We start from the raw sequence: 17191 nt of genomic DNA, 5'->3' as shown, positions 1-17191 counted from the left end.
AGGGGTCTCTTTGACCTAACACGAATATTGTTTTCTATCTCATTGTATAATTTCTCTAATAATGATATGGCACAGTTATTATCACTTTTGAGCACTGTGGAGATGTCTATACTAACTATACCTAGGTCCTTGAACATTTTGACGTTTCCATGTTTTTTAAGCAAGGCACCTTTTCTTATCTCCACTTCTAGAGTCCAATTATAACTAGTGCAATGATGAGCCGCATGTTTGCCTGTGCAAAAAATAGACTTAATCAGATTTTCTGTGTATATAGATATATACATATAAGTTTCATGATATTTTCAGTCCAACACTATTTACATATATGTATAGACACATATTTAACTCTCTGTTTCTTAGATTATATCTTCTTGTTATCGGATTTTCTACAATATTTTCATTTCTTATGTTATCTATATCTTTAGCAGACCATGGATCTGTTTTCACTACCTTTACATGATTCCAGTGAACTGCCCTTTCCTTTAGATCACTTTCATTAATTACTCTATATTTGTTCAATTTTAACACTTCTATTACTTTGTATGGTCCAGTGAATTTGGGAGACACCTTTACATTTGGACCTTCCGGTAAGTGATTCTGAACCTAATTTGAGAACCCACTGTAATGTTTAGTTTAATGGTATTTTTACTATAGTACTTTGCATGAACATTAAGTACGTCTTTCAGTCTAGCTCTTGTTTTCATGATAAGTCTCGTAAGTACATCTGGTTTTCCATGCAACATATTCATCATAGTTATAAGTATGTCTGAGTGGTGTTGCATCACCTAACAATGTATTTGGCATTCTTTCCTGATAACCATATAGCAAATAATGTGGGGATTCTCCTATTGTCTCATTTACAGTATTATTCAATGTGAACTGTACATCTTATAGAGCCAAATCCCAATCTTTTGTATGTGGTTTTACTAAAGTTTTCAGGATATCCTTTATTTTTCGATTAGTTCGTTCCAATGCTGCACTTGAACTGGGTTAATAAGCCGTTATTTGACATTTATTTATTTCATAAATTTCACATATTTTCTTTTAAAGACCACTAGTAAATTCAGCAGCATTATCAGAAAGAACTTGTGGACATGAATGTCTGGTTATAATTCTAGATTTAAAAGTTTTGGCTTGGCTGCATCTTTGTTTCTTACAGATACGATTTCTACATATCTAGTGAGATAGTCTAAGAAGACTATTTGTTTATTTCCTCTAATAGTTATTGGAAATGGACTCAAAAAGTCCATAGTTACTACTTGAAATGGATTTATTTCTGATGGATATTTTTCAAGTGGAGCTTTTGGATTTACGTTTCCTTTATGTTGGTTGCAAACTACACAATTTTGTACAAATTCTTGGCATCTTCACTATAATGTGGCCAAAAATAATTTCTGGGGATGATTCTGGTTGTCTTTTTAATTCCTGGATGTCCTGCTAACTTATATGAGTGTGTTAGTTCTAAAACTTCTCTGGTTAGTGTTTCTGGGATATATAATCGAGAACAACCATTTTTCTCTGTCGGTATTTTATACAACAAACCATTTATTAACTGAAAATCAGGTTTTAAGGATTCATCAAGTAATAACTGTCCTACTATTTATTTGATTTCCGCATCTTTTTCTTATTGCATTGTCACTCTTTCTAAATTTAAATCTACAACTTTACAACTAAAATATAAGGTATTAGTTGTAATGCATTTTTCTGTTTCTTCATGAGATCTGGATAATGCATCTGCCAAAGTGTTAAATTTCCCTGGAATATATATGAATTCTGGAGCAAACTCTAATACACTAATGAATCATCTATTGAATTTCATGTTATTAGTAAAAGCTCTCTTTTTAAACAAATCACAAATGGGTTTGTGATCAGTAAGCACATTAACTTTATGGCCTAAAAGTATGTGTCTAAATTTCTTTAAACCTCAAAATAAAGCTAAACACACTTTCTGTGGTACTAAAGTGTTTTTCCGCTGGGTTTAAAACTGTGTGATAAAATGTCTAGTTCTAAGTTCACATTCCCTAGACTTAATTTCTTTACCCGCTCTTCCCTTTATACGTAACTTTATTTTGACTCTGAATTAGAGTTTCTGAAATGCCTAAATATCTGGTTAAAGTTGATTAATCTATTATATTCACTGTGCTGCCTGAATCTATAAGTACAGTACATGTCTTTCCATTTATTGGAATCTTCACGATAGGCAAATCCTTTCTTTATTTCTTTTCTTTCACCGAGAATACTAGTTCCTTGCTATTTATGAGGGAAAATGCGGATGAACCGTCATTTTCCATACTAGCTATTTCTTCTTTTTCTCTTCATCTTGAAGGGATTTACTTTCTTTCTTCTCTGAAGGGGTTAATTGTCACTGACTTGAAGACTTATTTGGATTAGAGCGACCGTTACTTATTTCCACTACTTTCTTATTGGTTTCCTTATTATTGAACCAGCAGCTTTAGTTAAATGCCCGACCTTCTGGCAAATTGTACAAATTCTTGGCTTTCTGAATTCGTTAGTGGAATGATTGGTAGCTACCCACAGTTCTCCTTTGGTCTCGCTCCTTGAGCTGAATAGTTCACTTGACTTGAGTTATCCGTGTTTGAAGATTGACCAGGCTTATATGTTATGGTTTGTTTGTTTGTATGGTGTTTTTACTTTGGATGGAACCAGTATGGTTCTTCAGCAACGGGACCAACGGCGTTACGAGACTTCCGAACCACGTCGAGAGTGAACTTCTGTCAACAGAAATACACATCTCTCGCACCTCAGTGGAATGCCCGAGAATCGAACTCGCTGCCACCGAGGTGGCAGGCCAACACCATACCCCACACGCCACTGAGGCGCTACCAATTATATGTTATGGGTGGACCATTCCTTGAATGATTCTGTCTTCCTTTCTGGTTCGGATTCCATTTTCTTTTAGTATTATGGGCATATTTCCCTTGAAAAGGAGTGGATCTATTCCCTGCTTGTCTGGCATCATTATTCATTCTATATGAAGGATTGTTATTTCTGCCTTTCCTTTCACTTTGTTTTTCTATTGCCCCTACTAATTCCTTAGAAAAATCTATCTCTGTCTTTGTATTTCTTGCCTCATTGTTTTTAATAATGTTTGAAGGCTACTACTCTTGGGAAAAATTTTAATTTTCCAAAAAGCCTTCTTTTCATTTTCTTCAGGTGCATTATATATCGTTCCAAATGACAAGTAATTTAAGACTATCTTAAACTAACCAAGTCCCTTTCATCATCACCGAACTGCGTCTTAACTTCGATGGTGATGTTCGTAGACTTCAAGTCTTGTTATTTTATCTATGGCGTTTTCAACATAGGCGTAGGAGCTTTGCCATAGATCCATATTGTGGGTTTAGAAACTTAGTAATATTATATAAAATGTATGGTTTCAAATTTATCATATTTAGTTAGTTTGCTGAAACTAACAGAATTCAAAGTTTATGTGCATCACCGTGTTCTGAACTAACGAGAAGCAAAGCTTCATTAATTTTAGCACTTTCATGTTATTCCCCCTGAAAATAAGCGGCTGTCAGCATCAGCTAACCAATGATTCACTGTATATGATTCTAACCTACTTTTGTCTGGATTGGAATCTTCTTGTCCACAGAAACGTGTGGCCTGTGTTATTACAGCTGCCTGATTCCTTCTTCTATTATCTAATCGTGTTAGTACTATTAGTAATATTATTATTATTAGCACTGATATGGTTATCGTTAGTTGTGCTATAAAGAGTAGTATTTCCTAGAGTCACTAAGGTTTGTGAAATTCTCTCTTTCGGTCAATATTTGCAACATCTCACTCAAAGTCTCTTTATGGTTCGTTCCGCCGATCCATTTGCGCTTGGCATATATGGAGTTGTTACTACATGCTCAATACCCAAATCTCCCAACATTTGCTAAAAAAATCTCACTTGTCTTATTCTTCACAGCTGCACAACTTACAACTTAGTCTTATGATCTAACATAATAACAGCTCCTGCATTTCCTCTTGCAGTCACCGGCAAAGCTACACAATCAATTGCCACCAACTCAAACAGTTCTTTCATACTCAACTTCAAAACAAATGGGCTAGCATACACTCTCTGATACTTTCCCTTCTGACATTCTTCACAGGTAACTGCCACATCCGTACAAACTTTCCTCAAATATGGGGAAAACTGTCACCCTTTCATACTTGCAATCAACTTAAATTTCCCCACGTCCATATTTCTCGTGAACTAATATGTACATCCCCACTGCTCCGCTCATTGAGAACACTGGAACATACATCAACTCTCTCATCTTCTCTCTTGAAAAATACACCACGCCTTCACACTACACAAACTCTCAGCAAACCACATCCATTTACTCAACAACAAAGGCCATCTTTTCCCATGTATTCACTCTATAATACACCTCCTCAACTCACTTACCACAATACAATTCTGCTACATCTCCTCAATGTCCTCTATTGTTAGCAATTTATTCTCACTCTTATCCAACACCACTATATCCTCCTGTCATTCAGACTGCTACTAATCATTCCCACAAACCTGGCCATGCTTACTGCCTCACTTTGAATTCTCCCTACTACAACCTCATCTTTCAATAGAAGTCCTTTCCCAACATCCACTACCAATCCATTCTACCTAAATAAAAAATCCACCCAAAACAGTAAACAACATGGCATTTGCTGATCTCCCAGTACCCAAAAGCACACTTCCACCTCAGTCTCTCTCACTTTGCTTCCAACTTCACTTCTTCCCATCCAATTGACTTTCCTGCTATACCTGTCACTGACACACTCACCGCTCTCCTTTTAACGTTCCAACTCACTCTCTCAACATCTCTAATCACACACGCGTTCACCAACGATATTTGGGCTCCCGGCAACCAGACTACAGTACTGGCCTCCACTGACATCAACTCCCACAATCATTGCATTTCCTCTCTGATGTGCACACTGACACTTATCCCTTCGGCCAAGCAAACATCCTTAACTTACATCCTTTCTACGATCTTCCACTTCCAACAACTCGGATGTTCTATCTTCAACATTTTCCTCCTTTTCATAATTCGTTCATAGCTCTTTTTCTCTACAACCCAGTTATAATGTACCCCACTTTAACACTGCAAATGCAACTCAAGCTCACTCTCTTTCACTCCCTCATGCCAATACACTATAGGTTTCTCACCAACATGTATGGACACAATCATCTTATACTTCTTACTTACTGCCACCAAAACCTCCTGAAATGGGGCCACTCCAGGACACAGCATAGCTCTCATACTCTTCCAATACCACTTCCTCTACTCTCACGAGCAAACAAGTGTTTGAACTATCAAAATAGGCAGTTACAAGCATTTTCAGAGGGGTTCTATACATTCACAGATTCTAGCCATTTGCGGGGGTGTGTGGTTTGTCGAGTCAGTTGCGGTTGCAGGGATAAGGCTGGAGGAGGAGGATTTTTTGTTGTGGACAGAGTGAATGAGAAGTGTGATTTGTTGCTGAGATATGCGTTTCAGGGTAAAGACATACCCAGAGCAAGACATGGTAGAAAAGCGAATGGGAAAAGAAATGAGTGTGACGTTGTATGCAAAAGAGAATGGACAAGTAAGTTTGAAGATGGTGTCGGAGTAGAGGTGTATGTGATGGAGAACATCCAATTGCCAAGCGATTTGGGGAGTGTGTGAAGTGTGAAAGTAGACTGGAGAACCAATATTGGAGTCTACACACAGTCTGGATGAAATTTTCATGTTGGATGGTAGCTCTGCGTTTTATGAGATAAGGTGCGTCACACATATGTTCGTTGGAATTATGGATGTAAAAGACCCAAAGGTGTGTGTACAGATGTGTGGTGATGTGAAAAAGAAGTTACTTCATCTTCGATCTCAGTAATTTACCTAAATATTTCAAAAAAATATATATATTCAGAATTTGTTACTGATTTTAGTTCTTATCTGTTTTGATATAGTATGAGCTGTAATTATAATTTTACAAAATAAAATAAATTTATTTATTAGAAACAATATGTACGACTTGGTAAGATTTAAGATTGTCTTGTAAAAGAGGCCTCACAAGGGGATGTGAATATTAATTTTCAACTTCTTACACCTTGTGCATTTGCATATCTTCCTCTTTCCATTGATGTGTTTTTTCTTAAATTGGCAGACCTCAAAATTTACCAGACCTGGGGTGCTACATATTGATTTTTTAGGTTAATTAGTATTTCATTTTAATTTTTCTTGACCTCCTAAACTTAAACCTCCAAGTGGGTAAATTGAATAAAAAACAAAATGACAAGCTAAGAGCTCTATTATGAACATCATCATAACTTATCTTACATACTGTACAATATTTATTTTTCTCGGCAAGGGTACATATGCATGAAAGGAAATCAACCCAATGACTCCATAATGAATTCTTAATACAAAAAGGATATCTTAGAGAAAGAAAATATTTTCATAAAATTTCTAACCAATTGGAACTCTTCAAGATTAACATTATAACAGACTGACTAAAATTGGAGAAATTCCTGAGACCACTGTTTATGGCACAATGATGGTAAAACAAAAATCTAAATAAAAATTAAGGTACGGTATGAAAAAGGAAATAATGCAATTATAAAAATACTATCAATACTGCTTTACACAAGTCATATTGCACCAGTCAGAAAATTACTGACATTGTTTATTGGACATTATATAAATATATAATAAAAAAATCAATTTAAACCCCTTGTTGGAACTCTATTGTTGCTGGAGCCGTGTGCTGTTCTTGTAAATCAAGTGCTTTCTTTTTGTATTCTTCACTTTTTACTTCATCTTTTGCCGTGCCATCACCTTTACGATACATCTGCAAGGAAAAAAATTCAGTAAGTTTTGAGCTAAAATTATTAAATATTTTATGTCAGTAATGTCTGCTCCTATCTTCTTAAGATTTACGTACATACAGATAAAGTACAGTGGGACCTGTACCCACAAGTGTATGGGGCTGCGAGTAACTGGAGGTACAATCATGTTTATTTAATAGAATGTCATTGTACCTACAAGGCCAGCTACGAGTCGAATTAACAGTCTGTTATCACAAACTTACAAAAAATTGCTAAATATACATCGGTGGTAAGCAGCTTGTTTTCAATACTTTATTATTGAATAATAAAATGCATATTGAAAACAAGCCAAATTATCACAAACTTACAATAAATTACTCATGATACATCAGCAGGTAGTCTGTCAACCATTTACAATGAGTGGATAGTATAAACAAAATCATAGCACGGTCCTGGTAACACACAAACGTTTATTCAAGGTAAATTTAATTTAATTTCCTGTAAAGGTGAGTGTAAACTGACAGATTTCATACTTTATTCCAGTAACACAATATCTTACAATAATTAGGCTTGTTTTTCAATGTTTTATTATTACCAACAATTTTTGTCTCAATATGTTCGCTGTAGGATAGGCCTACCCTAGCCTATGGCACTTGGTCTAACATCTGTACTACAGCCACTTTGGACGCAAGGCAGTTTTTTGATAAAATGGAATTTTATAATAAAATTAATATTAATAATACTTACTTGTATAATTTATATAGAACTAAATCTCCAGAAACTGTGCCAAAATTTAGCACAATGGCAACCGTGTTACCTCCTATTCTGTCCGGCAGTTGGCAACACTGATGTTTGACAGTTACAAAACCTTCCCTTGAAAATCAGTTGTGATAGGCAGATCGTGGGGTAGGATGGGTGGGACTAAATTATACACGTAAGTATTATTAATATTAATTTTATTATAAAAATTCCATATTAATAAACATTACCTTAATATAATTTATCTAGCCCAATCAACCACATTGAAAAGGAGGAGGGAATCTGAATAAAATTTCCCTTTCAGGCAGAATAGGAGGCACCAACATAATCTGATAATGGAATAGAAAGAAGAAAAAATTAATAAAAGGACATAAAACCAAATAAATATAGATCATATGCTGAGTTAATAACTCAACCCGAAGTTTAAGATACTAATAACTCTCCCAGTCTCCTACCGTAATGCTGACAAACTGCGGTAGTAAAGGACAAGGAGTAAGTGCATAGTCTGTCCGTCTGTACAAATGTCAGTTGACCAACCAGGTGACAAGTCAGACAACATTGAGGACAGAGAGGATGCATCCCGATGAATTCATCAAGCACTAAAATCACCGGCAACACCTGCTCTCTCACAAATGTCTGGCGCCGAGAGAGAGGAGCACAGGAAAATTGACGATTCTGTCTTGAAGGATGAATGCTTCAATACTAAGCAATCATGGGGAATGTAACAACATAACCTAACATCAGCAACAGCGAAAACATCTAATAAGCAACTCCTTATTCACGCTGTCTGGTGTCGCTAGAGAGAGGAGAGCGGGTTATTGGTGACTCTTTCCCGAAGGATGAGTGCCTGGACTGTCTCATCAATTCAATGCTAAGGAACACTGAGGTGTATCAATGCAAACCGTCACCAGCAGCAATATCATCTCATGAGCAACTCCTGACTCGAGCTTTTCTGGTGCCAAGAGAAAGGAGTGCGGAGCGAAAGGCGACTCAGTCCTGGAGGATGAGTGTCTGACAGTCCAAACTAGCCTCATGTTAAACAATCATCAGAGGGTGTAACAACGCAACCGATTTCATCAACAAGAAACTCGAGAGCTACTGAATGTTGCCTGATCTTGCATGAGTGTCTGACTCCGAGAAAAAGGTGAGACAAAAAGTAGATGGCGAACAAGTCACCAGATGGCAGAAGATCCATCGATTAATTCCATGTCTTTTTTGTTTTTTTTGTAAACAAAAAAAATTCCATGTCCAGACAGACAATTGAAGAAGCGCGAGTCATCAGGACAGGTGAACCAGTGGCTAGTCCTAAGTCAGAATCGACTTTGAGAGAAGCGAAGTCACCAGTGTCAATGACCCAGCAACTAGTTCAATGTCAGACTGACAATGGAAGCAGCGAGTCGTAAAAATGGCCAGTTCTTATGTCAACAACAACACATATAAATCGTGTTAACCCCACGAAAGCAAAGGCTGACCTTTGGGGAGTGGAGAATGAAGTATCATCCACCACCTGATAAACACCTCTCTGGTGTCGTAGAAGAGAAGAGAGCTTCCTCTTCCCTTCCCTGATCACCTAACTGCCTAATTCCCATTAGTATAACTAAACCAAAACCTGCCCACAAAAGATATAATGCAAAAAACCAAGAATACAAATACAAAAAAAAATATATATATATATGGGTAGCGACCAATGTTAAACAAGAACACTACCTAATTCTCTTGTCTGACGACCTGTCCTGCCATCACCAGTGGGCCCAAAGAAGGAAGGTCACCTAGAACTAGAGATACATCCCTCAAATAAAAAATGCAAATACAGAATTAGAATGCCACGTAACTGCCTCAAGCACCTTGGCAACAGACAAGTTCTTCATAAAAGCTACCTACATAGCAACAGCTCTAATACTGTTTGCTCTCAGCACCTGGCAACCGAACCGCCATTTTTAAAGATAAGATCTCTGAGGAAAAGGGATACACCATTCTTCGACATAGGCCTCTTGACATTTTGGGGTGAAACAAACAAGAGGACGAGGACGACCCTGAATGTTCTTTGTGCGACGTAAATAGCATGAGAGAGCCCTAACAGGGCAAAGAACTAATTCCTCATTCAAATTCCCGACAAAGTTGATTAGTGACTTCAGAACAAAAGACCAGGGAATGGGGTTAACACGATTCAGTCTTTGTGACAACTTTGCGAGACCGAGACTGAAGTCTTGGAAAGCAAAGGCTGACCTTTGGAGGGTGGAGAGAATGAAGTATCATCCACCACCTGATAAACACCTCTCTGGTGTCGTAGAAGAGAAGAGAGCTTCCTCTTCCCTTCCCTGATCACCTTCGAAAGTTAAGCGGCAACGTCCGCCCTCACCCTTGAAAACCTCTGAGCAAAAGGAAAAGGTAAAAATTCCTGTGACCAGGAAGGACCATCAAGAAAACTCCCTTCTGTAATACAGCGAGGCAGAGACTGCTTCTCCTCTTTAGGCCTTGCCTGAGGAAGAGAACTCAAACTAAATAAAAAAGTTTCTTGAACTTAACACCATGACCGCTGTTCAACAAAACACCGATATCACATAAATCAACGTCATCATCATCATCGTCAGAACCTAACTGTGAAACTTCCCCCAAAGTAACATCCTGAAGACTAGCTGTCTTAGGTCTAACACTAATACCCTTTTCCCCCCCTCTTCAAAATGCACCCTTTGACACTGTTACGGGACTAACGGGACACGTTGGGTAAAGAATCGTCAGGCACCTACCTGGACCAGATCCTCCCAAGCCTTCGCCACGACAGGGTTCACAAGCAGGGGTATCTCACACCATTACCCAGGGTGTTGTCAACAGGTACCTGACGAGGAGCTGAAAATGAATCTAACAAAACTGCGTCAAAATTTCCTGACAGCTTGTTAAACTTGGCTGAAATGTCTCTATCTACACTATGCTGTAATGTTTCAAATTTCTTATTCCAACTAGTTTCTATCGCCAAAACTTTTGAGTCAAAATCAGAAACACTTCATTAGTTACCGGTTGTGCAAGTGGCAAAACATCAATTAATTCAGAATCAGAATCACATGATACCAAAACCGAAGAACCAGAATCATGAGCACACAAGTCAAGGAAATCATTAGATAGATAACCTCTCACGCTGCAAGATCCTTTGATGCTTAACATACGCCATCATTTCTAAGTCAGACCAAGACTTACATAAGTTGCAACAAGAAGTCAAGTCAAAAACCTATCCATGACAAAAGTTACAAATGTCATGGGGGTCATACTCCCTGCTACTCATCCTTGTCCCACAAACCGGGCAATTCCTGATGTTGCTAGCAGAAGGAAGAATTGAACCATCTTGGCTATCCATTAAACAGGTCACGCAAAAGTTCTTCAAAATAAAATATAATCCACAGTGAAGAAATAAAAGTTGATTCACTAATTTCGTGGATTTTGTAAATGGTAAATAACAAAGCCACATTAACAAATAATGAGAGCTTTAACGGCACAAAAGTTTTCGGAAATTTATAAAGAGCGGCCATGATGTAAACAACACGGCGCACTCGTTAACAACTGGTTTTCAAGGGGAGGTTTTGTAACTGTCAAACAGCAGTGTTGCCAACTGGAAGACAGAATAGGAGGTAACAGGGTTGCAAATGTGGTAAATTTTGCCGCAGTTTTTTAGGATTTAGGGCTAGATAAATTATATTAAGATATAATGTTTTTTCATTTTGAAAATAAAAAAGTGCGTCTAATACATCGGCACATATGTATGTGGTACATATTCATCAACCAATACATACTATTTATATTCTCAACAAAAGTTCTATTGTTGGGCCTACAAATTTTTTTTGTAAGGTATTTTGGGGCCAGAAAACCAATCAATCCCTTTCCCATTACTACTATTCCTTATGGGAAAAAGCATTTGTATCCACGAGCTCTTCTCTCCAATCAATCATGCTTGTGGGTACAGGTATCACTGTACCCCTTTGGGACAAAAATACCAAATTTGTAACTAATTTGTATTTTTCATAACTAACAAACTGAGGTCTTAACATTAAGATTTACTAGCGCCAAGCTGGAAACCGGTAGAATTAAAATTACACTTGTGAGATCCAGGACTAATGGCATCTATAACCAGGTCACGGGCATGTATACCCAGAATGCCCACGGCTACCTGTGACCCACCAGTTATTTTCCTACCGCCTTTAAGATAAGACGTGTTACTGTCTATTGTCATCATATATACAACCTTATTTAAGTAGGCAAGTAATCCAGTCACACCGAATTACGTATGTTCAAGATTGACAGTACTAAAATGCTGCTCTACATATAATGCGCACTTCACTGTAATTATTGTTTGGCTAAGTTACATCAGCATCAGTTTTGTTCTAGAAATGCTTTCATAATTGTCTTGGTTGCTTCATTATTTCAATCACACTGTTGTTTGTGATTCCTTTTCATTTACTCGGATTTGATGGTAGGTGTATGTACATATATGTAAGCACTTGGTGTTTAGGGTGTGTAGTTGGGAACTCTGCATATTTCATCTCTTCCTCTAGATTACTAAGTGTTCCTAGTTAATATTATTGTTTTACTCTAGTACTTATTTTGTTACCTAGTTAATTTATTCTTGCTATTTCCTTTTGAATCTGGTGGATTTTAAGATTTTCCTAAGGTGCTTGTTTTATTCTTTTGATAGTTTACTTTTGCTCAATATAGTTCTTTGTGACATCTTTGTAACATGCAATTTTTCCTAATCTGCGAACTTATATGCACGATTATTTCTGTATAGCATAAAGGCAATGCAGAGATTCAGTGATAATCTTAGGACACTGTGGCAATTTTTTATCTTTATATGTATCCGACTTTATCCCCACCAGCCTCCAGAACCTCGATGGGTTCTCCACATACTTGTCAGGATCTGCCTGGGTGAACATTACCCTGGTTTCTTTTCTCTCATAGGAACAAGTGTTTAATAGATGTAGAGCAAGAGAAATGGTGTTACTCAAGCAATCTTGGGGAGTAAATCATACAACTGTTACTTGACCTAGTTTTATTTACAGTCTACAATTGGTGCAAGTTTCCTCTGAATTCCTGTGAAAAACACTTTATTAGATATCATACCTAAGCGAAAACTGCCATGAACTGAAACTCGGTAATTTATGGCACTTATGCACCAAGTTTCGGTTAATGGGGCCTCTGTTAGGTATGTTATGGTGCCATAACTCTACTATTATGAGCACCTTATGGTGCCGATAACTGAAACTTGGCTCTTATGGCGCTATAAATTGCAGATTTTATGACGCTGGACAAGCACCATAAAACAGGATTCCCATGAACCGAGACCACCAATAACTGAGGACCGCCTGTTCACATGATGATCATAAATACATCAACATTTTACCCTGTCTACAAGGCGAGTAGATAAAAAAAATCTCCAAAATATATGCCGACCAAAACAATTCTGGAATATTCACTCGAATGAGCTCTTCACCTTTTTTCCTACATGCCAATGAGATGATTTAAGTCTTTTCTCTTTTCAAACTAACCACTTTTAACATTACACAGGAAATTAGCTTCCAGGTCAATAGTAATGATAACTTTTTCACACAAAACATGTACAGTAGATAACTGTCTTTCTAGCACACCAGCTCTACTGTCAGTAGTTATAAGGTCTTCAGATCAAGAGAGCTCTACTCACTCATTCCCTTACAAGAGGCAGACTTTCTCACAACACTCCTGTAGAGAAAAGTCCATTAATAAAACTAGCTGTGAACGATGGCTTACTAAAAAAAAATCAAATCCATTGACATTTTTGAAAAATCAGGATACTGTTTTCCAAACATCAATTATCTTTTAACACTACATTCTGCCTGTGAGCTTTAGCAGCAACACATGAACATCCTCAGTTCAGTTCTTCAATGACTCTTCCCCTTCACAAGAGAGGATGATCTTTATAACGACTTATTTGGGCAAGGACCTCCACTGCCTGCATCCATCATGCTGAGAGCAGCAATGTTCTTTGAAGCTCACCTCTGAAGATGTGCTATGACTCCTCATTGAATCAGCGATTCCTCTTCAACCAGAATGGATCATGTAAAAACCATACAACTTTGCCTACTGCTGAGGTCTCTTCAGACTATTCCACCTCAAGTAGTGTGTTCATGCCTACATGTTAATATATTCCAAGTTGACTTGCCTTCTCAGGTAATGAACAGACTGCTAATGGTTTGCCAACTATTGAAGACTATGATTCCTCTTAACACTGCACCTTGGTCACTCCACATCACCTGATTTTTCTCTGCATCATATATGGTTGGTTATCTGTTCTTCAACAAGCATTTGTTTGACATCCTTGATCCTGAGCCTGTGACTCCTGTTTCACCTATAAAATGAATTTCACTTCTAGAAGTGGTCATTATACCCCAGTTTGAGAACATCAACTTTCCCATTGGATTCAAGTATGTAGTACCTGGGATGAGGGGTCACTTCATAAGTTGGGTTACAACTACCCTATGGGACCACCTCCAACATTCTCCTTGTCATGCCACTAGCTTTGTAAATTTTGCAAGATCAATTTGCTCCATGCAAGCTCATCACAGAGAATAAACTAGTTTCTTTCAAAGTTCTGCTTCTTAATCTCAAACTCAGTTCATCACTTTCAAGTGCTTTTCCTGAGAGGATCTTGTGCATCTGAAAAGGTAGAAGTAGGTTTTCTGTGGCACCAATGCCATCAAATGATATTCTCTATCAGTGAGGCTTCCTTTCTCTATATCAAGGCTAACACTATACCTCCTAATGAATGTTTTACTGAAGCGAGGCACATTTTTGGGGATCTCTCCAGTTTCTTATCTTTGGCGGACCTGCATGAGCTCTGCATAGCTAACCTGTGGCCCCCCCGCCCGCTCAACCCCTTTCTTCCCCCAAAATCCTCATCAAAGAAAGGGAAGAAAAGCCAACTTAACAGCAACTAGAAATGCTGTTTTCAGTGCCAGCACCTTTTCAATGTCTATACTAGCTGCTTCTTATATGCCTCCTCACTGGCCAAGCCTAAAACCAGTCAGAACTCTTAGGTTCATAATCCAGTTGCACCAAAGTCATTCTCATGCTGGTCTTGTCACCCAAAGTCACCTTTTATGTTCCCCATCAGTCTTTTCAAGGAAGGAACTACCTTTCACCTTTTTGTACAGGTAAAAAAACATACTGCTCTGGTGATGAGGATGGTACAGATGAAACTATTCTTTCCCCTTTGGACAATGTATCTTCTAGTGAAGTCCTGTCTGCAGAATCAACGGAAGTCTTGTAAGGGAAAGGAAGGTCTGCAAGATTTATATAGTCTACTTTGGTCTGTCTCCAGCAATACTGGTTTTGTGCTTACAGTCAAAATCCATCTTAGCTATCAGCAGCTAAACAATAGGTTATCATGATTCCATCTAGACCTTCCGCTCATCTCCATCCTCCTTGACCTGCAGAGAAACCATGTGAAATTGGACCTGACTCCATCTACAGCAGTGATCTTGGGATGCCGAGACACCTGAGGGGAATTCAATTACCCTCCAAAATATAAGATTCAGAGGTTTGGTGTGACCATCCACCATTCCACAGGTGCCCTCACCCCATACCCAAATCCTGGCATTTTCTGATAAATGATTGGTGTCCCTAGAGGAGCTGGTGTCTCACCTTAGCAGCATCAAGATCCAACCCTACAGCTTCAAGATCCAACCCTACAGCTTCTGGTAGACAAATTTTGGTCAGCAACATCATCAAAAGACTTTTTGGTTTTAAGAACTGATAAAATATTACTAGTCCTTTATTGGTAGTTGCATAACAGCCACCTGCAGCTTTGACCCTCTCAGTTTCTTCGGATCCCAAAGAACTGATGCTTCAAAAATATCAAACGAGGGCCGGGATGACAGGCATAGAGCCAAGAGGTAAACTATCTAATGTCTTCAAATATAATGCAATTTTTCTTGGCTTCCATGCATTCTGACATGGGCAGATAGTTGCTGTTATATTCAGCAACAAAATAATTGCCACTGTACAGATCTTCATGTGGGCAGACAAAAAGATGTCATCTTATGCTATGCTTGTTCCTAGTGCATGGATCATCAACAACACCTAAAGTAGGTCCTCCCACATCCTTCTCATCCAATTTAACAGTTGTTGGAAAATCTCTTGATCTGTTGGCAAGTTTCAGGAACAAGCTACTGCTACCTTCAGGCAGACCAAATAGCACTGGGAACAGACACAATGATGTGGCTATTGCATTTTTGAAAGAGGCTCCTACAGCAAGTTCCCAACTGACTACTGTTGCTACTTCTAAATGCAGGGAGTTTAACCAACACAGACTTAGGGAGCCTGACTTTTCAGAGGTGGTTACACCTGCCATTGCAACCTGTTGCAAAACCTTGATGACTAACCTATACCCCTTGTAGGGGAGTAGTGCCGTCAATGCACCTCACGTGGTGCACTGTAGGCATTACTAAAATTCTTTTCAGTGCCCCTTAAGCCCCTAGCTGCAACCTTTTTTATTTCTTTTATTGTATCTCTATTCATATTATCTTTTTTCCGTTTTATTTTCCAAACAATTGTATCATGGTGCAACTTACACCTTATACACATTTCATTTGTTTGTTTGTTTGTATGGTATTTTTACGTTGCATGGAACCAATGGTTATTAAGCAACGGGACCAATGGCTTTACGTGACTTCTGAACCAAACCGAGAGTGAACTTCTGTCACCAGAAATACACATCTCTAACCCCTTCAGTGCTGAATGACTTCATGAGCCCCAGTGTTTGGCCTTTAACCCTTAAACGCCGAGACTCTATTTACCAAAGTGTCTGTCGTATGCCGGCGGCGTTCGGGAGTTAGCGCCGAAGAGGAAAAAAAAGTTTTTTCAAAAAATCACAGCACGCTTAGTTTTTAAGATTAAGAGTTAATTTTTGGCTCCTTTTTTTGTCATTGCCTGAGGTTTAATAGGCAACCATCAGAAATGAAAAAAAATATCTGTATCATATATAAATATTGGAATATATGAGCGTAAAAAAAATTTCATATATAATTGTATACAAATTGCACTGTGAGCAAAACGGTTAAACCTCACAAGTTAATTTTTGTTGTTGTATTGTACACTAAATTGCGATGATTTTGGTATAAAACAAATTGTTAAACGATCAAAGCAACACAGAGAAAATATTATCCTAAAATGATGCAGGAATTCGTAACGTGCGGACGTAAAAACAAATGTTTTCAAAAATTCACCATATTGTGCTAGAGACTTCCCGTTTGTTGCAAAATGAAGTTAATTGATTGAATACTACTAGAATGTAAGAGTTTTAGCTTACAATTGCAGTTTTCGACCATTTCGGTCGAGTTAAAGTTGACCGAAGGTCGAATTTTTTCTATTTATCGTGATTTATATGAAAATATTTCAAAACTGATAAAAGCTACAACCATGAGTTATTTTTTGTTGTATTCTACATGATATTGCAAACAATTTCATGTATAACACACTTTATATAAGGACTAATATAAAATGGTGTGAAAATTACGACAAGGTGACTAAAGAAATTCTGAGATTTTCAGCATAGTTACCGCGGGCGGACAGAAGGAAATTTTTTTTTTTTTT

At 37.9% G+C, this 17191-nt stretch overlaps 1 protein-coding gene across 1 annotated transcript in view; it reads right to left on the bottom strand.

Moving 5' to 3' along the window:
- Nucleotides 1-6285: 6285 nt before the first annotated feature.
- LOC135222779 (cytochrome c oxidase assembly factor 7 homolog) overlaps nucleotides 6286-17191 on the bottom strand; it is a 90699-nt gene continuing 79793 nt past the window's right edge. The window contains exon 5 of the mRNA XM_064261044.1: nucleotides 6286-6843. Within this exon, the coding sequence (XP_064117114.1) occupies nucleotides 6718-6843 (126 nt within the window). The 3' untranslated portion in view covers nucleotides 6286-6717. The remainder of the gene's footprint in view (nucleotides 6844-17191) is intronic.

This window comes from Macrobrachium nipponense, chromosome 8, assembly GCF_015104395.2.
Source record: "Macrobrachium nipponense isolate FS-2020 chromosome 8, ASM1510439v2, whole genome shotgun sequence".
Taxonomy (NCBI): Eukaryota; Metazoa; Arthropoda; class Malacostraca; order Decapoda; family Palaemonidae; genus Macrobrachium; species Macrobrachium nipponense.
Note: the sequence above shows the minus strand (reverse complement) of the source record. Positions and strands in the feature narration are given on the sequence as shown.